This window comes from Rhinolophus sinicus, linkage group LG10 (assembly GCF_036562045.2).
Source record: "Rhinolophus sinicus isolate RSC01 linkage group LG10, ASM3656204v1, whole genome shotgun sequence".
Classification (NCBI taxonomy): Eukaryota; Metazoa; Chordata; class Mammalia; order Chiroptera; family Rhinolophidae; genus Rhinolophus; species Rhinolophus sinicus.
Genome location: NC_133759.1, coordinates 8,440,920 through 8,465,749, shown reverse-complemented (window position 1 = coordinate 8,465,749; position 24,830 = coordinate 8,440,920). Strand labels below are relative to the sequence as shown.

The following is a 24,830-nucleotide window of genomic DNA, read 5'->3' as shown; positions in this document are numbered from 1 at the left end:
GCGTGCCAGACTATAGCACCATCACTGTCGGGTGTGGACCAGGCCCTGGGCCAGAGGACCAGGCCTGAGCCCCGGGAGCCCAGGCGAGGTCAACCTGAGGCCGAGACAGACAGAGAGCAGCTGTCTTCTCTTCCCTTTCTCCTGAGGAGTTGGCATCAACTTCCTGACTGCTCACAGCCCAAGTTTGGCCAGGCCTCTAGCTCCTTGTGGGTCCCTGCTTGTCCTGGTCATGCCTGAGGGGCTTCTGTTTGCACAGATGTTGCCCGGCCAGTCTTAAATGCAGACCCACCCTCGGGTCCAGGGCCCATCACTCTGACCTCTCCTGAGTGGACTTGTTTCCACCCACATCTCTCACTGCTACTGACACTCGTGCAGGGAGAGGCAGCCAGCAGTGTCCCTGAAGAACCCAGGGAGCAGGCACCCAGCTCACCAGTAACATGATGAGTCAGGGAAGGGGCCCTGGAGAAGGGCTAGGGCGCGGGGAGCCTTCTTCCTTGGGTCATAGGGGCTTCCTGGGAGCTGGGCCTGTGAGGTTGGAGCAGCCTGGGACCCAGTGGGCCTGGAAGAGGACACTTCTGGGACCAGACGCAGGGCAGGAACTAGGGAGCAGGGTGGCAGTAGGTGGGTTTGGCTGTGGAAGGGAAGTAATGGGCAAGGGGAAGCAGAGGGTGAAAAGTTGCAAGAGAGACTGCACACTGGGCCAGGGCTGCAGTGGGGGCGGGAGTGGGGGTGAGTCACCAGGGCAAAGGTGGGTCTCCAGGGCCAGCGCCACAGTCGGAGGGACTCAGACACATCTGTTCACTGAGAGGCCATTTAATCTCTCCGATGTCTCTGTCTTTCTCAGCCCCAAAGCCAGGCCCTCGAGGGCAGGGCCAGTGTGGCCTGTCAGAAAGCGGCCTGTGGGTGGTCACTGAGCAGTGTCTCCTGGGTCTCTCTCCTCCCTGGCCCAGGTGACCACAAAGTCCTGTTTGGGGCTATCAGGAAGAATTCTGCCACTTCCTCACGTCACTGCTGAAAGGGGAATCCTCATCCTGGAGGAGAGATGGGGACCAGAACAACAGAGGGCAGAATGGGCCAGATCGTGAAGGAGACTCCGGCCAACTGGACTTCCAGAGTGGGCACCAGTGTGCCCTCACTGCAGCTGAACGGACTCCTGCAGCAGCCGGGAGATGTCATCGCTGGGGTCCTTGAAGGGCAACCATCTCTGTCAGCCTCTCTGAGGCACCCACATGGCAGGTAGTTACCCGGCTCCAGGAATCTCTTCTATAAATGGAGCAGTGACCTCAGGGGTCAATTGCCCATCTAATGAGAAGGTCCTCGCCGGCTCCATGGTTTTGTAGAAAGGGTCTGATACAGTCCTGGCCACCCTTGAACTCTCCCAAGGTCCTGTCCAGGGGCTCCAGTTGGGCAGGTGAGGTCAAGAGGGCGGGTGCTGGCGAGTCTGAATGGTAGCGAGGGTGCCCTGATCCTGGAGGAAGCCTGGGAAGCATGGGGGCTCTGAGTGAGGCTGCAGCATCTCCCAGACTCGGGGCTGCCCGAGGGCAAGGCTGTTCTCATTTGTCAAAACACAAGAACCAGCTTGGAGAGGATGGAAATACTGGTAAGAGCTGCCATTCCTGGGGAAGCACGAATGCCCACAGTATCCTGGGTATCCAAACTCTTCAGCAGTTCGAACCCATTCCAGGGACCTTCGTGGGGATGTCACAGGGTTTCTGGCAAAACCAGAGCCCAAGACCATTCCAGCTGCCACATTTGGTGGAACCAGTCAGAAAAAGCCCCACCCCTGCCCGTTCCTCTGAAGACGGCAGCACAGGGAGGCAGGTGGGTCTCTCGGCCCACTGCCCCACATCACCTCTGGGGGTCTGTGGGTGCCCCACAGCCACCCCGACACCCTGAGGCTCCTGCTGGGGATTCAGCCTCAGGCTCAGGTGTGGTGGGCTTCCTTGAAATCTCCAGTTCCGAGGTCAGTGCTTTGTTTATGGCAGGCATGCCTACAGCCAAGAACAGTGATCCGACTTGCTTTGGCAGAGGGCATGGCAGGGGGGTGGGCCCGGCAGCTGCATGAACCCACCCTCTCCTCATGCTTCACCCCTGGAGCAGTCGGGAAGGCAGCAGGTCCCCAGGAGAGACCACTCAGGGTAGAAAGGCCCGGCAGACAGTGGGCACTAGCAGCTTGGAGCCTCCGATCAGGAGTGGAGAAACGGGACAACGCTCACAGTGACGTGACAATTTCAGTTGCAGCCTGACAGACCAAAGTCAGACTTCCGGAAGGACTTCAGCAAGATGGATGGAAACTCCTTTATAAACTCTCTAGTCCACCATTTTACAGACAGTGACACTGAGGCCCAGGGTGATTCCAATGACTTGGGGGCAAGGTTCCTTGCCCTCAGCCTGCAGGCTGCTCCAGGTCAAGCAGGCCATCTGCGACAGCTTAGTGACAGGGCCAGAGGGAGGGGAAACCACCAGCTCTGGGGCCACACCCGTCACCCCTCACCCTCATCCCAGTCGGGGCAGCACCTCCCCGCGAGAAACTCAACATTCATCTCCTTCAAGAGCCGCCTCCAAGGCCCCATGCTACCCTCTGCTCTTTGGGCCACAAGGTGCCAAGCTGGGCCATGCTCGCTCCACGGGAAATCCACGGCTGGCTCCTCGGTTCTGCAGTTTGTGCTGGAGAGGCCACGCTACCAGGGCTCCCCGGAGTCCCGGCGGTTGGGCAAGCGGTGCATGTCCTCCTTCTGGATGTGCTCGTAACATGACTGCAGCAGAGAGGCGGGCTTGAGGCCAGCTGCTGCCTGTCCTAGCCGCCTGCACAGGCTCTGGGGCCAGATACCGGGGAGTGCCCACCTCCCGGGCCTGGACCAGTGTTTCCAACTCAGCCCTCCCCACAGTCGGCAAGGAAACAGGGCCTTCCCTCTCCTGTTATGCTTGGGGACACAGCCTAGAACACATTCGGGGTCCTGGGGTCCCCAGGGCTGAGACGCACTGTGGCCACTGCTCCTCGGCCCCTTTTAACAAGGGCAGGACCAAGGGCTCTGCGGGGACCCTCCCATAAAGGCACACAAGTCGTGAAGGTGAGTGAGCTCAAGCTCAGGATGGTGGCTGAGGCGGGGGAGGGGACTGACCCAGGGCCAGAGCGTTTGTCTCTCACCTCGAGGGCAGTGAGGAGGAAGTCGTACAAGCCCCCTATGTGGATGGGGTCCATCATGTCACGGATCAGGTGGATCTCGGCCCCCAGGTGCTGGATTCTGCAGAACGGCCCCCAGGTGAGAGCGAGAAGGGGGTACATCAGGGACAGACACCGAGCAGCTAGGGAAGGAGCCTGGCCTGCGCGGCTAGACACCTGCAGTGTGGTCCCTGCTCTGCTTCTGGCACCCACGGCACCCAGGCTGGGACTCTGGGAGTCTCTCCTCTCTGGGCCTCGGCATCCCCAGTGGTACCAAGAAAACTGTGCTCATAAACCCTGATGTTCAAAGACCATTGTTCAGAGTACGTCTTGGTAGGGGGAGGGGCAGGTGGGAAGGGAGCCAGCGCCTGGCCTGGCTGCAGCTCACCGGGCACGTGACACCACGTAGATGAGCAGTGGCAGCAGGTCGTCCATGGGCAGTTTGTGCTCCTGGCCCAGCACCCGAGACACAGTGGCCTCGATCTCCCCATACGTCCTCTCCAGCACCTCCAGCTTCTCCCGGGGGTCCATCGTGCTGCTGCAGAGTGGGGCTGGCTTCAGGTCAAGGCCCTCGGGTTCCGTCCCAACGGGGTGCCCCAACACTGCTGCCTCTCACTCCCACCCTACCCAGGGTGTGGACTCACATGACCTTCTGCAGACACTCAGTAGCCGACAGGAAACACTTGTCCCTCACCAGGGAGTGTCTCTGTGCGGTGGGAGAGAAAGTGAGACAAGGCCACAGTCCCCCTGGCTGTCATGTCCTCCTCCCCAGGGCGACCTGGGCACCTGGTCACCCACCCCACCCCCAACACTGGCTGCAGCACAGCCCTGCCCAGAGGACTGAGTGACCTGGGGCAAGCCACAGGGCCACCGTGAGCTTCCGTTTACTCGACTATAAAGTGGGGTAGATGGATGACAGCAGTCTGGGAGGCTGAAAATGGATCCAAAAGATAATAATCACAACAGCCTATGGTCACTGGGTGCTGCCCAGTTCTGGCCGCCTATGTCGATGGCTCCTGAACCCTGGTGCTTGTTGGACACCGATTCCCAGTCCAGTCCCTGAGTTTCTGATTCAGTAGGCCTGGGGTGGGTCCAAGAACCCGCTTTACTAACAGCCTCCCCACGGTGGGTCCAGCAAACACCCTCTGAGACCACTGCCTGGGTAGTGCCTGCCCACTTCCCCCCACAGCCACCCCATGAGACAGACTAGTACAGCGGAGGTGGCACTTTCACAGAAGAGGAAACTGAGGCACAGAGATCAAATACTACACCTGTAAAAGGGCAGAGCCTGTGTTTGAGCCCACCCACTGCGGGCCAGCGGCTATAGCCTCACCCACGGAGATCAGGACAACGCTGAAACCTGGCGCCTCCCTCGGCTGCCTCTGCCCCTCCCGCCTCTGCCCCCCCGCCTCTGCTCCTCCCGGATCCTCTGTAGCCGCTGACCAGCAATACTAGGCAGAAGGCTGCTTGGAAGCCTGGGTGAATCTGCAGGCCCAGCTCAGAGCTCGGGCCTCCCCTGGGGCAGCTAACGGGTCCACTCTCTCACCTGATTGGTCGTCAGTGTGAGGTCCTTGAGGGGCCACAGGTGCCTGAAATTTGGAAGATGGGATAGGAGGCTTTGCCAAGAGGAAGGGGGCAGGGTCTGAGGTCAGAGGGCACATTCCCTGTGCCACCATGTCTCCCAGCAGGGCCGAGTGCAGGAAAGGGGTCCACCCTGGCGTCCCAGAGCACGCGCGTGGAGTCCAAGGAAGGGAAGGCCAGGAGGGAATCCTGGAGAAGGCGGCCTCCATCTGGCCCCAAAACATGAGCAGAACTTGGCAGCAGGAGGGGGTGTGGAAGAGGGGCACCTGGGAAGCCATTGGCCACCAGGTCTCTGGGCTGGTGACTGGTCACATGCAGGAAACATTCACACGAGGAAAGGGGAGATGGGGTAGGAAGCATTGTCACTGTGTGACAAAGGAGACCGGGCATGGGAGGGGACCGAGCATCCATGTCCTGGTTACTTGCAGTATCAGGGATCAGAAGGGGCGCTGAGAAGATAGGATATGTTCCAACCAAAGGTAGAAGAGAGGCTCTGATCTGCTCAGTTTCCCCTTGAGAGAGGAGGGACTCCCCTCCCCCACTCTCAATCCAAGAGCCGGGAGCAGGTGACCTTTCCCTACTATCTTGTCCCCAGGCAGCATACTGAGACAGGCCCGGCCAATCTGGGCCACAGTCAGCATTCAGGGGCACATTCAAGACCCAAGCCAAGCCAGTGAGGGACTTTAGGGGCTCTGCTGGAGCTGTTGGGAAAGCGACACCAGCTCCCTGTGGGGACAGTGGTGGGGACTGAGCTGGGAGAGTATAAACCTTGAGTGGCTGGTGCTATGTTCGTCACCATACGGGGGAGCCAGAGACAGACCAACAGAGATAGAGAGAGAGAGAAGTTGCTTCCTTTTCGCATGCCGTTGAGCACCTAGGTCCAGCCACACCTGAATTCAGCCCCACCAGCATAACCTAGGACTTCATGGGTACACGGCCAATGGACGCCCTCCCTTTTTCGCTAAAGAAGAGTGGAGGTTGTATCCCCTGCTACACGAGAGCTCTGGCAAACGTGGCGTGGGGGGAGGGCTTACTTCTGCACATCCAAGAACTCAAGCAGCTTGATGTCGGGGAACAGGCTCAGGTTGGTGATACCCTGGCTGTAGAGACCGTCCTCTCTCTCATGAAGAAGCAGGTAGAGGGTGAAGAGCTCCGAGTAGAAGCTGGGCAGCATGAGGGGCAGCATCAATCCATGCACCTGCCGGTCCCTAAGTGACAGCGACAAGGACAGGCGGGGGTCGGCACGGTGGGGGCCTGGGGGTCTAGGGGTGGGGATCACTCCTTGGGCTGCCCCTCCAGAAGCCCACATGGCTCCTTGGCCCACGACAGTGTCCCTGCCTCCAGCCCTCTTCACTCCGCAGAAAACCCTTCCCAAGCCTGATCTCGGTCACAGCACAGCCAATGGAGCATGTGGGGCAGGATTTTGATCCCCATTTGATTAGTAGCAAAACCAGGGCCCCAGATGGACAAATGACTCTGGCAGCAGAACTTCCGGGCGAGGCCAGTCCTGCCTCCCAGTTTTCTGTGCTTCATAGGACTCCAGGGAGACGCTCTCCTTAACGTCTAACCCCATTTCCCACGCCCCCTGCACGGCAGTGACAGGAAGACCTCTCTGAGCAGCGTCTCCAGGCCGGGAGTCTGAATGCAAATTATAAGGTCTGATCTCGGGGTCCTGGGAGGACAGATTTAATGACCCACATAACTCCTGCTGTGTAGCCTCAAGCTTCCCATCTGTGCGCAGGGAGGAGGGTGCCTGGGGCAGCTGCGTACCAGGGAGAGGAGGTTGGGCTAACACATTCAGAACAGAGACACCTGATGTATTGACCCCCTCCCAGGCTGCTGGTGGAACAGAGCTCATGGGTCATTCTGATCCTCGAATAGTCAATAAATAATGCTCGGTCGATGGCATGAACTCCCAACACTTCCCCCAGAAGCACCCCTTTCCCCAAGGGAGGCCCCGGGAGCAAAGGTGTGAGGCCTCTCTGGACCCGAGCCTGGCTGCCATCAGGGGGAGGACCCCACAGACCCCAGGGGCCGGGGGCAGCTACCTTGTCTCTGGGTCTTCCTCTTCCTCCGGGGCCTGGCCCTTGCGCTGTAAGGCAACCTGCAGCAGACCCCTGCAAACCAGTGAGACAGGGACAGCGTGGCTGCCACCTGCTACAAAACCAGAGCTCCACCTGCCCTGCCACCAAGGCAGGTGGCTCCTCCCCTCAGAACTATGGAGCACCAGCTGCACAGCCCAGCCTCCCAAACCGCAGTGCCTACGAGTCTGGGAGGATAGGATGCCAGCCCGAGGCCTAGAACCTCACAATACAGGGCACTGCAGCATCCAGGGCCCTATCTGTAATGACTGAGGGGGTCACAGGTCAGCAGAATTGGAGATGGGGCCTGAGTCCAGGGTCAAGCTCAGCCTGCAGTGGGGTTAGAGTTCCCCTGGGGTGAGGGGTCAGCCCAGGGCCCAGTCAGGCCTTGCCATCATCTCTCTACCCTCTAACCCCTTTGCTCACCAGCTGCACACTGACCAACCCACCCTCTGCTTCCTTCTCGATCCAGACCTGAGGAAGTGGCACCATTCCTGCTCAGGGTGCCAGGCAGAGCCGATGCATAGAAAAAGCAGAGCTCACCCCCCTGGGGTCACAGGGCAGTGCCTGCCCACGTGTGCCACTGAGCTCACCTGTAGGCAGCCCAGAGCTCCTGGGCATGCTGCTTCACCTCCTCCTGGGCCAGCCCCTGCAGGTGCTTGTTGGCCCCAATACCTGCGTATGTGGCCTGGAAGGTCAGCATCAGAGTCCGGAGCAGCTTTCCCAGGGGATGCAGCGAGTTGCTCAGAGCCTGGCCAGTGCGTAGGCAAAGAGAAGTTCAGGGCCTAAGGCTGGAGTGCAGTGGGCCCGGACAAGACTCCCAAGATTGCTCCCATTTCATAGATGGGAACACTGAGGCCCTCGGTGAAGGGCCTCCCCTCCAGTCAGCACTAGGGGCAGTGAGAAGGCCCCTTTGATGTAGGCCCCTCTCCCGGAGGGCCCTCACCTTGCTGAGGCACTGCTGCAGAGCCTCGGGGTCCCGGTGCTGCAGCAGCTCCTCCAGGATGTCTTCCATTCTTCCCGCACTGTCATCCGGTTGGGTTCTGGGGCATCACACATACACATGTTTCTCGCCATGCCTGGGCCCAGGCCCACCCCCTCCAGGAAGCCTTCTGGATGCCCCCAGGGGTGCACAGGCACAAGCACACCTTGGCCTCACCTCTCGCAGCACAGGTACTCCTGGGACTTGCGCAGTTCCCTCGAGCTCTGCACGTGGAAGCCCAGCAGGGCCTCCTGCAGGTCCCCAGGGCAGCCAGCACGCACGAAGTCCCGGAAGGGGCCATAGACACCCTGCCAGCGGCTCTCCACAGGGAAGGCACCCAGGCCCAGCTGCCTGCGATGGGGGTGGTGGAGGGCAGGAGGTAGAAATGGAGCAGGGGTGGGCAGGACCCTGTCCAGGCCCCTGGAGAGGTGGGGATAGCCAGCCTGGCCCAGAGTGAGGGCCCAGAAGGGTGGATGGATTGGGGATACAGATGGGGCTACCTCCAACGCTCCGGGAGGAGAAAGGAGAGGCCGAGAAGGGACGGAGAGAATCTACTGCTCGGTGGAGGAGAGAGACAGGGCCACACAGAGCCCTGGAAAGGAGACAGAAAGATGTGGATAGCTGGAGGCCCAGTCCAGAGAGTGGGGTCTTGTCCTAAGAGAGACCAGTGCCCAAAAGTCCAGTATTTCCCTTCCACAAGACCCCGCTCTCCCTCCCACATCTGGTTCCTTCCTGAGCTTGATCCTGTCTTGGCCAACAGGCTCGGGGTCTGGCTCTGTGTGTGTCTAATGGAGCACTGCCCTCCCATGTCACACTCACAGATTTTCCCACACCTGCACCCCACCCAGGCTGGGTCATGCCCCTAAGGTTTGCTGGCCATGCTCAGCTCCTACTGTCAGGGAGAAGCATGCAGGGATGATGGATCAAGAAGCCAACTGTACCCCCTCCCCACATCTGAAATGCTGGCTGGGACTGCACCCTGTTAGAACCACCACTAATGCCCTCATTAATGCAAAACCAAGTCTCCTTCTTCCACTTAGCAAGTTTCCTTCTTCACCTTGGCTGCCGGGAAACTCAGAGCAAGGCTAACGCTCAAACATAACTATTATAAGGCCTATCTGCACCTCCCTTTCTTTTAAGCTCAACTCACATTTTTATTTTCTGTTTTATTCTTGCTTGTTTGTTTTGTGTTATAAGCTGTCTTATAAAACAGACAGCTTAGACCCTCCCAAGAAAAAAGCTGTCTTATACCCTCCTTAGAAGAAAAGCAGGGTCTAAGCAAACACTACATATAATATTTTTCTCTAGTTTTGTGGCATGTGGAGTTACCACTACACAAGCCCTTGATTCCAAGAGTGTCTGACTTGAGGATTATGTACTCTGGTGGCTCTGAACTCTCCAAAGAGCTAAGAGGAAGTATAGAAAAGCCCCTCTGATAAGATCTGAGACCTTCGGGTGGAAACAGAGACACACAGACACCCGCCCTTGCCCCCGACAGGCTCCAGAATGCCCGGGCCAGACGACAAGGGTCTCACCTCTTGCAGGAGCTGCTTGGGTCAGGCGGGAGGGCAGCTGTGTCCAGCACACCCTGAGTATGAAGTCCTCTCCCTGTCCCACTGCTAAAGGAGCCCTCCAGGATGAAGCCATTGGGGAAGGTGACCTTGCCCTGGAAGCCAGGAGAGGGAGGCAGGGATGTCTGTCTACTATCTGTCTGTCCGTCAGTGCTTCCATCCAATCATGACAGGCCTGTCCATCCTGGGCCATAGAGGCTAGGAACTAGTGGGTGACCTTCCCTCCATCCATTCAATCTGTTCCACCCAAGGGACTCCTAATGCTCCACCCACGCAGGAGTCCCCTCACCAAGACCTGTCCCCCTCGCCTAGGGGCTCACCTCTAAGGTAGAAGACAGGGGGAGAGAGAAGACACTCACAGCTCAGAATGGGGAGAACAACCACTATGGAGCTGGGGTGGGTAAGTCCAGAGGTAGGCAGGGGCCTCGGGAGGGCAAGAGGCACTACCAGCCCTGGGGAGGGGCAATTCTTTGCTGCATGGGGCTGCCCCATTCCTAGCTCTCCTGGTCTCCACCCATCAGATGCCAAGGTGCCCTCCAGTCATTACAAAACCAAAACAGCCCCCACATTTCCAAAGCCCCAGCAGGGATACCACTGCCTTTAGCTGGGTCAGCTCAGGCAGGAAAGCAGTCACTCCAGGGGCATCGGCCCAAGGCACTAATGGTGGTGGTGCTGGGGGTGGAGTCCCACTAGTGGGCCTGTAAGGGTACACAGCCAGGGGACCACCAGCACCCACTGCACCCAAAGCAAGCCCGCCCCGCCCCTCTTGACTCCTGCCAGGATCAAATCACCCTCCACAGGGAAGGGTCGCTGCGCCCACCCCTGGGACGTGGTGAAGATGGGAGGGGCCCTCCCCTACCTTCTCCACCCACTGCTCACACCTCCGCCTGGGTCCCAGCAGGTTACAGACTGCAGCCCAGTTTCAGCAGGGAGTGCAGTAGGGTCTCAGTGGCCCTCACCTTCCCCATGAGGGTCAGGTCCCTGGTGAAGGTGCCCTCGTACAAGGAGTCATCTTCAGAGAGGAGGATCCCTGGGCCCTAGAGAAGGAAGCCGGGGAGAGGAGAAGTGGTGGGTTCGCACGGACCAGAAGACAGGGCGTGGGGAGGGAACGGTAGGGAAAGGGCCTTATTCATGGGGAACAGGGTCCTGAGCCGTGGCACACCTCGCTGGACTGAGCCAGGTGGGGTGCCAGCCCTGGCCTGCTGTGCACTAAGCACGAGCCCCCCGAACCTCATCCCCAGGTGACCCTGAACAACAAACACCCTCGGACCTGGCTCTGGGGGACCCATCCTTCGCGCCTACGGCTCAGGAAGTGCTGTGTTTCCCCTGAACCAAGCCTACTTCCCTGTCACTGACCCGAGGAGGTGGGGGGGGGGGGACCGTGGACCTGATCAGATGCCCGTGCTGCACTAGCTGCCAGGGAGCTCAGAGCCAAACAGGATACAATTTCTGTTCTACTTATTTCTGACTATATGTTATGTGCCTGTCCTTGTCTTTTTTTCCTCCTTCAATCCTTTCCAGAACGAGTGTAGAATAAATAAACAAACAAGCCATAATAACAATAACAGCCATCAGACCAGAGCCCTGCCGTGCACCAAGCCCCTGGCAGGGTGTACGTGAGGCAGGAGGCGAGTGCTGGGTGCCCCAGCTCGAGACCTGGGTTTGAGGCTCACCTCTGCCATTCAGTAGAATGTGACATTAAACAGGTTCTCTGACCTCTCTGAGTGTCACATTTGTCATTCACACACTAGGGACAATGACGTGAGCCGCAGGGCTACTGGAAGGATCCCACAGGATCATTCTGGGAGGCTGAGCCCAGAGCGAGGCATCCAGTCAGGAGTCTATAAATGTTGGTTGCAGAGGCTGCTGGCATCACCATCACCGTGCACTTCACCTTGCTATCTCACTGAGTCTTTACGATAACTGGGCAACCTGAGTTGCTGATGGGGAAACTGAGGCTGGGAGGGGCAGGGACTTAGCCAAAAGGCCAGGGTAGGGGGCTGGCAGAACTGGATTCTAGTCCAGGTTTTGGCCCCCCCCCCAGCACCTAGGAACCCAGCTTCGCACCCCGGACCAGCCTGCTCAGCTCAGCTTCAGAGACCCCAATGCAGAGGGCTTCAGAATTCAGCCCCCGTACAGGGGGAGGGTAGTTAAGAACACGCGTGGGTCACCCCACTCACCACTATCTTATCTGCCTGGAAGGTCCCTTGGTAGCAGACTCCTGCCTGGGTGACCATGACCCCCGGCCCATGTCGCTGGTCAGCCTGCCACATGCCGATGTAGTGCTCCCCCCTGGAGAGAAAGGGGGTGACGGCCAGAGTCGGCTCGGAATCATTCCCATGCACCTTCGGTGTGCTCTGCTGGCATGGGAGAGGGGCAGATACGAAGCAGTGACATCGCCTGAATCCACGCAACTCAGACACAGGGCAGGTGAGGTCAGGACCCCCAAGAGGGGGGAAGATGGAGGGAGCCTGCCTGGAGGTGGCAAGAAACACAGACGGAGCGGGGGTACCATTCACACGCGTGCAAAGCCATGGAGGTAGGAGTGTACGACAGACATACAGGGCCGCTCAGTGGTTCAGAAGGTTGGAGGGGTGCATGGGCATCAGGGGCGGGGGTGAGGTCAGAGGAGTAGGCGGGGCCTTACACGCCAGGCCAGGGACCCTGAGCTTTGCCTCAGAGCCCAGAGAGCCGTGAAGGGCTGTGATCCTTAGATAGCAGCAGATCTGGGAGTCACAAACCCTCTCAGACAGCACAAAGAGGGGCCAGGACAGGGAGTCTCCCGCAGTCAGGGGGCCAGGGCTCCCTCATCGTGAGCCCCGAGATGACCAAGGGCGTGAGGGGGAAGTGAGGGACCTCAGAGAGACCCCGCGGGGACACAGAGAATGGACTCACTGACTTGAGGCAATTTGGTCTGTGAGGGTCTCTCTGCCCCCATCCTGGAGGGCCGTGAAGCACTCACCTGTCACCGTCCTCCTCGACGCCATAGCCGCTCCTCTGGCCCTTCTTCCAGTGGCCCGTGTACTTGCAGTACTGGGGGGCCTGCAGGGTGCTCTCAAGGACCCCAAATCCATGTCTCAGGCCCTCCTGGAAGTAGCCCTTGTACACCTGGTCGGTGCCGTACCTGGAGAGGTCACCAACGGCTGGTCCTGCCTCCCGGAGCGCAGCCCAGGGGAGATGACCAGCCCTGGAGCCCACCCTCCCAACAGGCCGAGGGTCACTTACTCACAGATGCCATAGCCGCACATGCTGCCTTCCCACCAGTGGCACTTATAACAGTCAAACTTGTCCTCAGAGGCCTGAGGCACCAGGCAGATGCCAAAGCTGCCAGGGAAGGAAGTCAGCACCATGGGCACCCCCACCCTGACCTGAGACAGCCGGCCACACACCCCTCCATGCCACCCGGGAGGGTCCCTGCCTCCAGGGGCTTCTGAGATGATGGGGAGAATCTCACAGGTGCTCAGGCCCTCGACTTTCCAGGGGCCTCTCTCAGGACACCCCCTGGTCCCCACACACGCTCAGAGCACCTTTTGGCTCTGGGCCACTCCCACCACGGCCCACCCCTCCTCGGGGCCTCGGTTCCCATTTTGTACAATGAGGGAACCTGGACCACATGGCCTCTGAGTTCCTCCTTGAGGTTTGGGAATTTAGGAGGGTCCAGACTGGTGGTGACTGGCAGGGGTGAAAACCACTCTGCTGCCCACCACACATTCCCACATTAGCCCCAGCCTTACCCGTGCTCCAGGCCCTGGCAGAAATTCCCCACGTGATTCCGCCCGTCTGGCCACTTCAGGGTTCCCCTGGAACACAGTTGAGGTCCACGGGCATCAGGCACCCCAGACGCACCCGTCTACATGCCCAGGCCCCCAGCCACCCTCCACCCCAGACGCACCCGTCTACATGCCCAGGCCCCCAGCCTGTCTCCGCCCAAGACGCTCAGAGACCTAGATTCCCCTTGGACTGTACTCTCTGCCCTTCTCAGCCCTCTTCTCTGAGCTCTGTGACCCCACAGCTCTCAGCCTTCTCTGGCACAACTGCCCCAGCAGCCTCAAGGGGCACACTCGCCACACTCCATAGGGAGAACTCTGGAAACATCCAGGTTCCCTTTTCCCCTTGACGGACAGGAAGCTCAGAGCTAATCTTCCAGCTCAAGCCAAATGCTATAGTCAGTGGGGCTTTTACCATCCTCCTCTTCTCTTCTGACACGGCATAGTTTTTTCTGTCTTTTTGTTCATAAGCTTTCTCAAGCCCTTTCTGGAAGTCTCAGGGATCAGAACTAACAAACATGCTTCGGAGCATAACCTTGGCAAGTCCCTAGTGCTTTCTGGACCTTGGTTTTCCCAGCTGTAGCACAGCGGGTGGCCACATGTTCTTCAAAAGCCTATGTGCCTGTGGGGTCAGATAGACCTGAGATTGTGGCCAGGAACACCCTATAACCTGCCCTAAGGCCTTGGGCAAGTCATGCCTGTCTTGGGCCTCAGTTGGTGCACCTATCAAATGGGTGACACCACTCCCCCAGAGCACTGTTGTAAGGACTGATGAAGACAGGATGTCTGCAAACCATTTCCACCACTGCCACACCATTCTACGTAGATATGAGGACCGTCCAGCCTTTTACCTCCTGAGAACAGAAGGGCAAATGCAGGCCTTGCAGGCCAGCCACCGGATGTCTGCCCCACGCCCTGGCATCACCATCAAAATTTTATACGGCACAGACCTACTATGAGCCAGGTCCTGTCCAAGAAGACTTAAGAGAGACTCTGGGAGACCAACAGAATTGATCAACTGACCATAGGAAGTAACAGCCTTTGGATCGTTTTCCAAGGCAATTAGGTCCACATGGGGCTGTCTGCCCCTCAGACTCCTAAGAGGAGCCCCGACTTGCCCAGCTCAGAGCCCCCGTCACTTACTTGCCATGGGGCCTGCCCTGGCACCACTCGCCCTCATAGGTGGCCTGGCAGAGCCGGCCCTCCGCGAGGAAGGTGTATGCCATGGAGCGGCAGATGGGGGGCTTGGAGGGCTCCAGGCCCATCCCCAGCAGCGGGAAGTCCTTCTTCCCACGCAGGGCCTGGCACACGGCCTGGGTCACCTTCCACTGCCAGACCACCTGGTGGGGACAGGGGAAACACCAGACAGGTCTTTGCTGCTGGAGGCAGCCCCTGTAGGAAGACTTCTTGCAGTGGCTCCAGTATGACTCTCTCCAACCCACTCCCCACCCCTGACCCCACTCTGTCACTTGAAGGAAACTCCAACTGCTCCACGCTGCTCCCTAGGGCCCTCCAGCCAGACCTGAGATCCTTCTGTGCAGTTTCAGGGCCTGCCCAGAGGGGACAGACAAAACCATGGGGCAGCGGTAACACGGGCCCCAGTGCTGGCTTCATAGAGGAAAATACCTGCTCTCTACGGCTTTCTGATGCCTGACCCCAGGCTGACCCCTGACTCCCTCTGACCATGACACCACAGGTCTGACACACCCATGGATCCCCCAGGGCTGTGCACTCATGTCCTCCCCTCCCCTCTGTGGCCTTCCTCAGTCCCGTGGCCCCAACCCTAATTCATAGTTGCTCCACACTCACCTGGCCCTTGGGGTCCTTGGAACAAAAAAATAACTCTTCCTCGGGTGTGAGGAGGTGAAACATGCACCTACAGACAGATGGAGGTGGCGAGTAGGCCCCAGCTCTATCCAGGAGGGTGTTGGGGAGGAGTCGGAGCCTTGGGGTGCAGGCAGGTTTAATGGGATAGGGGGAGGGAGGGCCAGGGCTGTCACGGAGGAGGCTGCTCACCCGTCCTGCTCAGAATCCACCCACACCAGCTTCAGGTCGAAGGTGTGGACACTGTGGCCCTGGAAGAAGACAGGGCAGGGGTGTCATCCAGAGCCCAGACCAGCTGCTCACCTACTCTTCTGGCCCGGCCCTGTCCCCAGGCACCGGCCACCCGTGTCCCCAGGCTGCTCTGTCCAGCACGCCCAGTGCTGAGTCCCTGACCACCCTGGCCTGCTCCCATCTCCAAGGCAGCTCCTCCAGCTCATTCCCACCTAGGGTTCTGGCCAGGAACCTGGGATCAGCCTTCCCTGCCCCCCAGTCCTGGTCTATCATGGCTACCACAATTGCCGTCTGGAAACGCAGCTTGGACTGGAAACCTCCTTAAGGCTCCTGCTGCCTGGGGAATGGCGACCTCACTGCTGAGCCTACCACCTGAGTCCATACAGACCGCGTCCCCTTCTCCACAGCACAGCATCACCCGCCACTCCACACTCGCACCTTCTCGAGCTTGCCCCAAACTCTCCGCGATCTGACGTTCCTTTTACCTGAAATACCATCCCTGCTCTGAGAGTCACACTGAACGCCTCTTCCTCTGGAAGATTTTACGTAATGACATCCCGCCCAGCCCAGGCCAGGCGTCACTGCCACAGGAGGAAGAGAAGGCACCAGGCGCAGTGCTGAGTTAAGGAGGAGTGGGCCAGACACAGGCAAGGGACAAGAGTGGGTCCAGCAAAGACAACAGGATGTGCAAAGGTCCAGAGGTAGGAAAGGGCTCAGTGCATTTAAATGACAGTATCTTTTCAGTGTACCCGGAGCACAGCCTGTAATGCTAGGAGTGGAGGGGAACTCAGATTGAATCAGAACCCCCAAAGCAGGCTTCAGGGGACACAGGTTTGGGTGATGTAAGTAACATCCTTCCCGGACCTCAGCCTCCCTGTCTCCAGGGGAGTTCCAGACTGACATTCCAGAGCGGGACAGAAGACAGTGCTGTGGCTGTCACAAGAGCAAACAATTCAGGGGAACGAAGCAGTCAAGGTAACTGGCCACGGAACAATCCCAAACCCAGGCCTGGCTCCCTCCTGACGTCTCTGTGCCTAGAGCCCAGGCACCGCTTCTGTGGGGCACTCTTCTCTAGATGCCTGCGCGCACGCTGAGTGTTCATCCAGCCCTCCTCAGCCACCAAGGGCCAGCCATGCCCCCCATCTGGGGTTCCTCTCCTGTCTGAGGAATAGAACTAAGAGTTGTCCAGCATCTGCTGAAGGACAAACTCACTCACAATGATCCCATTTTCCAGATGAGGAACCTGACGTGAAGACATTAGCAGAGACAATGTCAATGGCTGGGAAAGGCTGAGTCCAGATGCACCCGCCCCACAGCCCACGCTCCTCAGGACCACTCGTGCCGGCTGCCCCCTCCCTGGCCTTCTGCCTTTCTGCCCCATCACTTCCCCACGAGCCCCAGGTCTCGCTCCCACCTCTTTGTCTCTTTCCTACTCCTTTTTCAACCAGACCCCAGACCACCCCCCACCGCCAGTCAGCACGCCCCCAACCTGCAGAAGGACGAGGACATCATCAAAGAGCAGCACACGCTCTGCCCGCAGTGGGGTCACCGTCACGGGCACGTCCTGGCTGTCCTGCAAGAGTCGGCGAGCAGGAGTGCAGAGTGCGTCCTGGGGAGAGGATGGGGGAGGCGCAGGGTTCAGGCACCCCTGTCCTGGGTGCTGCCTCCACCCTGGACCCTCCACTCTGAGCATCTCCTGGAGGCCCCTAGGCCAGTGGTGGACAGTGATGGACAGTGACGGGGCTCTGAGGTCTGGAGGGCCATTCTGGCAACTCCCAGCAGGGCAGCACAACCTCTTTTAAAGTGTCACCTTGTCCTCCCCCACCCACTTCAAGCCATGGCCTCAGACAAGCCGCCATCATCTCACACAGACTTCTGCCACATCTGCTTCTCTCTGACAATTCTTGTCTCCTTCACCTGCTCTCCTGATTCTCTACACTGGGCCTCAAGCCTGTCACGCCTTCTCAGGACACAGGGACTGTCCCCTCTGCAGGGGCAGTCCACACAGTGGGCAGGGGCGTGGGGATGCAATCATTTGGTGACATCCCAGAAGCAAGGGTCAGTTCTGCTGGAGTCTGCTCACTAGGCTTCCCCAGAGCCAGCTCCCGCCTGGTCCAGGAGGTGTCAGCAAGTGGGTGAGGATGAGTAGACAGAGGGACCTCACAACCACCTGGTTCAGCCACCACCCTGCTTCTAGATGGGGAAACTGAGGCACAGAGCGTACAGCAAGCAGCTCGAGCCACCCAGCAAGTCCTTGCCCGACAGAGTCCCTTTCCTGACCATCTTCAGGCCTCGAACTCACCCTCGGCCGGCTGCTCAGCGTGCGCCAGAGAACCTGCGTGGTCACGGCCTGGTCCAGCGCCTGCCTCATGAAGGACTGTAGGTTCCCAAAGAGGGTGGTTGCATGTACCACCAGCTCCTGGGTGGGGTGATGCTGCAGGAAGACAGAGCAGCCAGGGCACGGAGCTTATCAGAACCTTTTCCCACCCCATGAGGGCTGCCCCAGCCCTGGCCTGGGTCTAAGCCAAAGTTCACCCTTTCTCCCTGCCAGCTCATCCTCAGAGGAGAAGCCAGTAGGAAGGAGCAGGCTGGGGAGTCAGGACCATTCCATGACTCCCTCAGTTGGGCTGGCCCTGTGTTCTCACAGCCAGTATATGATTCCACGTCTCCTCTCTGGGTCTCTGGGGCTCCCCCAGGCCAGGGCCAAGTACCTCAGATACTCTGGGGCAAAAATATGTCCCTTCAAAACCCCCGGGACACAGCCATGTCTACAAAGCCCAGCCCGGTCCTTCTCAAACGAGGCTTCCTGAGTAAGGCAGGTGCCCTGAGCCAGGGCCGCATGGTTCCCCTCCCTGGGCTTCCCCACGGGACAAGCATGGCGAGCAGCGCCTGGCCCCTGCCACCTACCTCCCCCATGGTATCCCTGAGGCTCAGCAAGAGGAGCACATACTGCTGCACGTGGTGAGTGAGCGGCTGGCGCAGGGCCTGGACCAGCGAGGTGCCCACCGAGCCCTCGGCGCTCACGCCCCACAGGAGCTGCCTCAGCGCCTTCCGCTGGCGCCGCCAGTAGTCGCTGAGTGGAGGGAGGGCGACAGGCCACCTTCACTCTCCCCTCCTCCACTCCCACACCATCATCATCACCTCCCTGGCCTGGCTAATCCCCCGAGATCCCAGCACCAGTCTCAGACCCCAAACCTCTCTCCTCGCAGGTAAATTCAGATCCTGAGTGGCCCTTTTGGAGATTTAGTAGCAATATCTCAGTGTTCCAAGGGATCAGTGATTACAACCGTCCACCCTGAGCAGGAGTGTCCCCCTTCCGCACCCCAGGGTCACCCCTGGCTAGTGGATAGCTGGAGTCTGCTCACTAGGCTTCCCTGCCTCTCTTCCGGGGTAGATCAGTGAGGAACTGTTAGAGCCAGGAGTGCTCTGGATGAGTCTCAGGCTGTGCCGCTCACTGCTCTTCCCTCCCAGACACCCCCATCCACCCAGAGGCCCACTGTGGTACCCCATGCTTACCTCCTCCTCTTTGCTGCCTTCTCAAAGGCCTGCATCACCACGCAGCTCGTGTAGGACTCGATGTACCTGCAGGCAGCATAGGGGGCGCCCTGCAGGCCCAGCCGCTAGCTCCAGACCCAAGTCCCTGTCCTTCTGGGGTCCCCAGAACCCACTCACTGAGTGGCTGCCACCCTGAGGGCCTCGACAGTGGCCTGGCTCTAGGCACTGGTGACCTCAAGTCTTGACTGACCCAACAAGACAATTCTAACTCACAAAATCTTTCTTCCCTGGGAGGCCCCAATGCTCAGGTCTGGGGTGTCTGAGCCGGTACCAGGCTAAAGCCCAAGCCCACTGAGGCCGACCCAGGTGGCACCCTGACACCCAGGCCGAGCCCCAGCCCCTCCTCGCTGTCTTACTCCACGTGGACCTGCAGGACATGGTCAGCACCACGCAGCAGCAGCAGAGATTCGAGACCGATGGTATCTGGGTGGCGCAGCCTCTCCCGCAGCGAACGCAAGCTGTCCTCTGTCACCTCCCAGAGCTGCTGGGAGCTCCTGTGCAGCTGCTGCAGGAGCTGCAGGCATTCTCTGCCCTCGGGGTCCGAGGGCTCTGGGGCTGGGGCAGGAGCACAACCACACTGTGAGGGGGGACAGGGCCACTCCCCCTTTTAGGGAACACACAGAGGCTCAGCAGCACCCCACAGCCCTGGAGCTGCAACCAAGCGTCCTTGGGACAGGACTGGACACTCATGTGCCCCCTTTGAGCTCAGCAGGGCCGTGCGGGCTGGAGTGGTGAGCAGCACCCTGGCATGTAGATACAGCACATACCCACCTCCTCACTAAACAGGGACAAGATGACCCGGGGCACCAAGTACCCTACTGGCCCCAGAGTCTCGGCTTCCTCGGACCCAGAATGTGGAGTCCATAGAGTCCCGCAGTCCCTGTCATTCACAGACACCTGGACAGAGCCCCCAAGAAGAAGGCACCTGCCCAGGTCACTTGACAAGTGAGACCCAAACTGGAAGTAACACCTCAGCATCCCCCCTTCCAGTCATGCCCTGGGGGAGCACAAGATGCGAATTCAGCCAGAGAATCCAGGCCTGTGCCCCGGGAGAGGTGGGATTTCGTCTCGACGCACAGCCAGGTCTGGGCTAGGACAGGGTTCACAGCCTGGCCCCTCAGAATCCCTGAGAAAGGAGCAGGCAGCACCTGGGGGCCAGGACTCCAGTCCCATGAGAAGATGCTGACACCAAGTGCCACCCCTTCCACGAGAGGGTGAGAAAGCTGAAGGTCAGAGGGCCCCACCAGGTAACACTCCTGCCACTGGACAGTTCCTGTGTCCCTTACCCTCCTCACAGGAGAACTGAGACTCACCATCCGTGAACAGCGGCTGGAGGACAAGGCTGTTAATTCGGCCGAGGGTGGCTGAGAAGACCTCCTCTAGCTGGAGCAGGGCCTCCTCCTCAGGGCTGCACATGGCCAGTGTGCCAGCCTCGGCCTGTGAACGGGGCCCAGACTAGAGCGAGACAGCACAGAGGGTGGAGCAGGGTCAGTGCCCATCCTCTCAGGCATGTGCCAGTAGTAAGGCCCATGCTCACCCCATATCAGAACTGAGCAATGAGCCCAGGCCTCCTCAACGGGAAGTTCCGAGCCTGGGCACTGACGCCTGCCCCACGCTCCACCTGGGCCCAGCTGAGGAGAGCCTGAAGGAGTGGGAGACAGGACTCAACTGCCAAGGGAAGCATCCCTTTTTACCCCCAAAGGCAGACGCTCCTCAGGCCCAGGCCCAGTTCTGGTCTGCTCACTCCTGGGCTCAAACACCCACCATGGCTCCCAAGGGCTCAGAGTGACATCTAGCGGTCCTCTGATCTAGCCCTCTCTCCACTGACTGGAAACGAGGACATGCTGTCAGAGGAGCCCAGCCTTTCTCAAGGCCATGGCTCAGGACTTCCTATCACCCAATAGGACTGGGTAAGAAAGGAGAGGTCTGCGGGGCTGCGGGGGTTTCTGCGGGAGCCATGAAGGAAGAGCAAGAAATAGAAAGGCCGAGAGAAAGACAAGGCATGTAGGTGGGGGAACCATGAGGGCCCAGGCTCTGCAGGTGTCCCACCACTTAGGGTTAAGTGGTGGACGGAGGAGCCATGGCAGACCTCAGAGGGAGTGGTGTCACTCAGACTTGGGGACATATACTTGGCGACAGTTGTAGAGGAGATGAGAGGAATGCCAAGCAGTGAGAGGGTGAGTGTGGGTGGGAGTCAGAACCGCCATGCCCCCCCCAACCAGGCCGACCCTGCTGGATGAGTCCTACTCAAGATGTGGGGGCTGTGGGGATGGGCAGATGGGTTGACCTTTGGACTTCCTGCCCTGGAGGGACCCTCCAGGAGGCAGGGATCACCTGAGAAGGCACATCCTGCCTGGAGGGTGGGGCAGCAAGGGGTCTGGGCTCCACCCCACCCCCACAGCCAGGCTGCAGCCTCCAAGTGGACACAGCCCCCTCCTACTGGACCTCGGTGCCCTCACCTGACAAAGGAGTTTTGCCCAGACTTTGCCTCTCCCTGGTGCTGACAGTCTGAGGCTCTGGAGTTAGCCGACCTGGGTGAGGCGGGAAACATAATTGAAGCAGCTGATGATGGGCGGACGACACGGGCAGACCCAAGCGGAAAGGGGTCAGCCCTCCCCACCCAGCCCAGAGGAGCCTACAACCCCCAGGGCACTGGCTCTGGGGCAGAGTGGGGCAGGTACCTCAGAACTCTGGCCAAGGGCCCAGGCCCAGGCGTTCCCGCCCCACCTTTCCTGCTGCTGCTGCTTCAGGAGGGCGAGGCCTCAGGAGGGAGAGGCAGGAAGGGGAAGCTGCTAGAAGCCCAGCTGCAGCCTCCTTCTCTCTCTGCCCCCCTCCCCCCCAAGCAACCCCAGCCCTCCCACCAGGGGAGGGGGCCAGGTGGTTCCAGGTCAGCTCAGGCAAACCAGGAGAGCCCAGCCAATGGATCAGGGGTACAGCAAGTGTGGCCTGGGCCCACCTGACCCTCACTGGTATCCCAGAAACTGATGGAATGGAAAGGCCCTTTGGGGGATGACCTTTCCACCCTCAGCTGGCAGGCAATTGGGGTCTGAGCTGAGAGGTGTGGATACTGGCCAAAAGCGGAGCAGGGAGGGTGCGGCCAGAATAGGAGGCGCAGACTGGGAACGAGATCAGGGTGAGCAGGGGACCTGCAGTAAATATCACTTCTGGAAGGTCTTGAACACCAGTATCCCCCACCCTCACCTGGGGGCCAGGTAGCCCTACCCATACCAATGCCACACGCAGGGCACAGAGCTCTCTGCCCCTCTCCCCCACGGGCCTGGCAGCTGCTCCCATTCCCTGGAGCTATGACCCGCACCTCAGCTGCTCCCATAGGACCCCCTGTGGCCTCCTATTCAGCTGTTCAGCCTGGTCAGGCCCCAACTTATCCACAGCCCGCTCCTCTCTGAGCCTCAGTCACCTCCTCTATGAAATGGGGGTCCGAAAAGATCAGAACTTTTAAAATATTGTAGTCCTCCCTAAAAAGGATAAACTAGTGGAGGGAAGCGGCTCTGTGTTTGGGGACCTGGTCCTCAGCCTCCTCTGAGGCTGGGGCCCCTTGGGATGAGTCTTACCTACCTGGCTGGCAGACACTATATGAGCCCTCCCAGGTCTGTGGCCCCAAAGGGGCCTCTAACCATAGGAAAGTGAGTCACACTGTCCAGAGGACAGGCCAGTTGAGGCTGGGGGATACTGTCTGGTGCCCCCTGCATGAGGGAGCTTTGGGCTACATCCTGGAGGTGATGAGGAGAATATGAGGGCAGGAGTGAGGCGTGGCGTGAGCATACCCGAGCGTGTGTGTTTGCAGGCAGGGAGCAGGAGGAGGTGCTGAACCTTAACATGACAGGGACCCAGCAGGAAACCTTTCCTCTCTAACCCAGTCACACCCCCAACCCTCCTCTCTCTGGTCAAGAGAATGGCCTCTTTACCCTCTCTCTCCATCCAGTTATAAATTTCCTTAGTGGGAGGCTGCACGTGATTTATATATGGGGAAACTAAGGCCCAGGAAGGAACAGGAGGCCCCAGAGACACTATCTGTAGAGCATGTATGGGAATCAGACCCAGAACTCTGGTTCCCAGTCCCACTAGCCACACCTGAGCTACGTGGTTCAGAGAAGCTGGACGACTCACCTGAGGGCCCAGCCTCCTACCTCCCCAGGCAGCCTTAATGCTCACCATGGGGCGGAGTAAGCACAAAACTGGCCAGTCTTGGCGTGCCCAGGTGAGTCAGCTGCCTGTCCCTGTGTCAATCTAACCAGCAGCCAGACTTGCTCTCTGTCTTGCATTCCTGGCCTCTGTCCACACTGGGTCCTTCTCAGGCAGGGTCACTCCTAAGGCCTCCCCTGCCCTCGCCAAGTCCTGACCCCTCTGGCCCCTCAGCCACACCCTGTCATGGCACTCATTCTGGTATTTCCTGGTCTGGACAGGCAAAGACGTTCTACTTGCTGTGGAGAATTTTTCCTGGGCCGCTCTGGAGCCCCCTTGATGGACCAGCAAACCTAGTGGTAGACAGAGAGGGGCTGCCCAGGGGAGGGGGCACTGAACCGTCACCGCTGAGCCCTCAGTCTCCACCTCGGCCCCTCCTTGGCCCCCAGCTTCTTGTCCTAGAGGCTCCCCCACTCCTAATCTCTGGTCGCATACTTCACAACTTCCCTTCCTCTCCCGGCCAGGCACGCACTATCACTGGAGTTTCCCAAACATGGGCTCCTGTTCCAGCCACCAGGCATTCGCCCACGCGCCCATGCCGTTGTCACTGCAGGCAACACCAGCCAGTGTCACCTCCTCCTGGCAGTCTCTCAGGCTGGGTGAGGCCCCGCAGCCCTCGCACCACGGCCCAGGGGAAGCCCCAGGGCACTGCGCTCCTGCCGTGCCCGTCCCCGCAGAGGCTCTCCCTGCGTTACCCCTAAACCCGAACCAGCCAAGTGACCACGAGTCAGGGAGGCTGAAGCTGAACCCCGCTGGGTCGGATAAACTCGGACGTCATAGGTGTGAGTGCTGCTGGAACCCAGGAGCCATAGAGAGACGGCGATGCCGCGGCACGAAGGGACGCGGAGACAAAAGTCCCACCTGGCGCGCAGAGAGCGCGGAGCGAAGGAGCCCGCCCTTACCTGTGCGGTGCGGTGCGGGGCGCGGGGAGAGCCGAGCCGCTGTTCGCTCGCCACCGCCTGCACGCCGCCAGGATCCGCCCGCCGCCCACCACGCCCCTCCGCGTATCACTAGGCCCCGGCCCCGCCCCTCGCCACGCCACGCCTCCGGGTTTTACTCACGGTGGCGGGACCAAGGGACCAGCCTAGGAGGAGGCGGGACGCCGCGTCGGTCCGCCCAGTGCCCGAGGCCTCGCCTGAGGTCTCCCTCTGGTGTCCTTTAGAGTCCGAAGACTCCCGGGAGACAACGATGGGAGGGGACCTTGACCCTTCTACTTTCACTCCCAGGCTCGCCTTGCTTCCTGGAGCGCTGGGTGGATTCGTGAAACCTGTAGAGTGGGTAAACCGAGGCTGCCGCCGCACCCTCCACCCGTTAGGCCGGGCGTCCACGGCCAGCCGCCACTCCTGTCTGTGTGACCTTGGGGAAGTCCCCTTCCCCCCACTCCTGCGTCTGAACATGGACCGGTAGAGCGTGAAGCCAGCAGTTGTCTGCGCCAGGGACTGCGACCTTGGAAAGGGTTTCGTAAACCTAGTACTGAGGACCTCCCGGGAGGGGGAGGGACCGTGCTTCACGCTGGTAACAAAGGAGCCCGCTGTCTGCCACCCGGTCCCCCTAGGGCTGCTAGGCCAGATCCCTTTCCAGGAGATGACTGGTGTCGCCGAGCTGCCTCTGCCCCTTTCACTGCTGAGAACACTGAGGGGAAGAGGGCCCTATCCAGAGACCAGCAGTAGAAGAGCAGAAAAGGGTGGGTGGGCCCCTCAAGTCTGAGGCGGTGGGAGTCGTGCTCCATTCTGCCAGGCCGAATAAAGGATCCCAGTGGAGGGGGTTGGTGGCAGGTTCATCGGGTTTCTTCATGGATGAGCAGGGTCTTCGTGGGTCAGTGGGTCCCCTGGCACATGGGGGTAGGCAGGCAAGAAGATCTTTGGGGCATGG

At 59.7% G+C, this 24,830-nt stretch overlaps 1 protein-coding gene across 10 annotated transcripts; it reads right to left on the bottom strand.

Annotated features, from left to right (window-relative positions):
• Window positions 1-797: 797 nt before the first annotated feature.
• ALS2CL (ALS2 C-terminal like) lies at window positions 798-24,358 on the bottom strand. Of its 10 annotated transcripts, none has more exons than XM_074312491.1 (27): window positions 24,020-24,358; window positions 21,215-21,286; window positions 20,069-20,192; window positions 19,112-19,310; window positions 18,717-18,782; window positions 18,108-18,273; window positions 17,503-17,634; window positions 16,690-16,809; window positions 15,162-15,220; window positions 14,955-15,021; window positions 14,289-14,485; window positions 13,113-13,178; window positions 12,604-12,702; window positions 12,341-12,502; window positions 11,559-11,670; window positions 10,338-10,415; window positions 9,343-9,473; window positions 7,985-8,158; window positions 7,772-7,868; window positions 7,419-7,576; window positions 6,793-6,861; window positions 5,779-5,952; window positions 4,710-4,752; window positions 3,808-3,869; window positions 3,552-3,701; window positions 3,149-3,245; window positions 798-2,756 (listed from the first exon to the last, which is right to left on the bottom strand). In XM_074312491.1, exons 3-27 carry the CDS (start codon window positions 20,169-20,171, stop codon window positions 2,682-2,684), a joined length of 2,856 nt encoding a protein of 951 aa, XP_074168592.1. In that variant the 5' UTR covers window positions 20,172-20,192; window positions 21,215-21,286; window positions 24,020-24,358; the 3' UTR covers window positions 798-2,681. The 10 variants fall into 10 exon arrangements, with proteins under 10 accessions (XP_074168592.1, XP_074168590.1, XP_019579589.2 ...); XM_074312489.1 differs by having other exon boundaries at window positions 20,069-20,210; window positions 24,020-24,357; XM_019724030.2 differs by lacking the exon at window positions 24,020-24,358 and adding an exon at window positions 23,861-23,979 and having other exon boundaries at window positions 19,112-19,332; window positions 20,069-20,210.
• Window positions 24,359-24,830: the final 472 nt, after the last annotated feature.

What these genes read in the sequence shown, in the direction of transcription:
- ALS2CL (XM_074312491.1), bottom strand. Translation starts at nt 20,171, where the DNA reads ATGTGCAGCCCTGAGGAGGAGGCCCTGCTCCAGCTAGAGGAGGTCTTC. An exon ending in ATGTCCTCGTCCTTCTGCAG is followed by an intron (nt 15,221 to 16,689) that starts GTTGGGGGCGTG and finishes GTCTTCTTCCAG; the next exon opens with GGCCACAGTGTCCACACCTT. An exon ending in TACGTGGTGTCACGTGCCCG is followed by an intron (nt 3,246 to 3,551) that starts GTGAGCTGCAGC and finishes GCCGTTCTGCAG; the next exon opens with AATCCAGCACCTGGGGGCCG.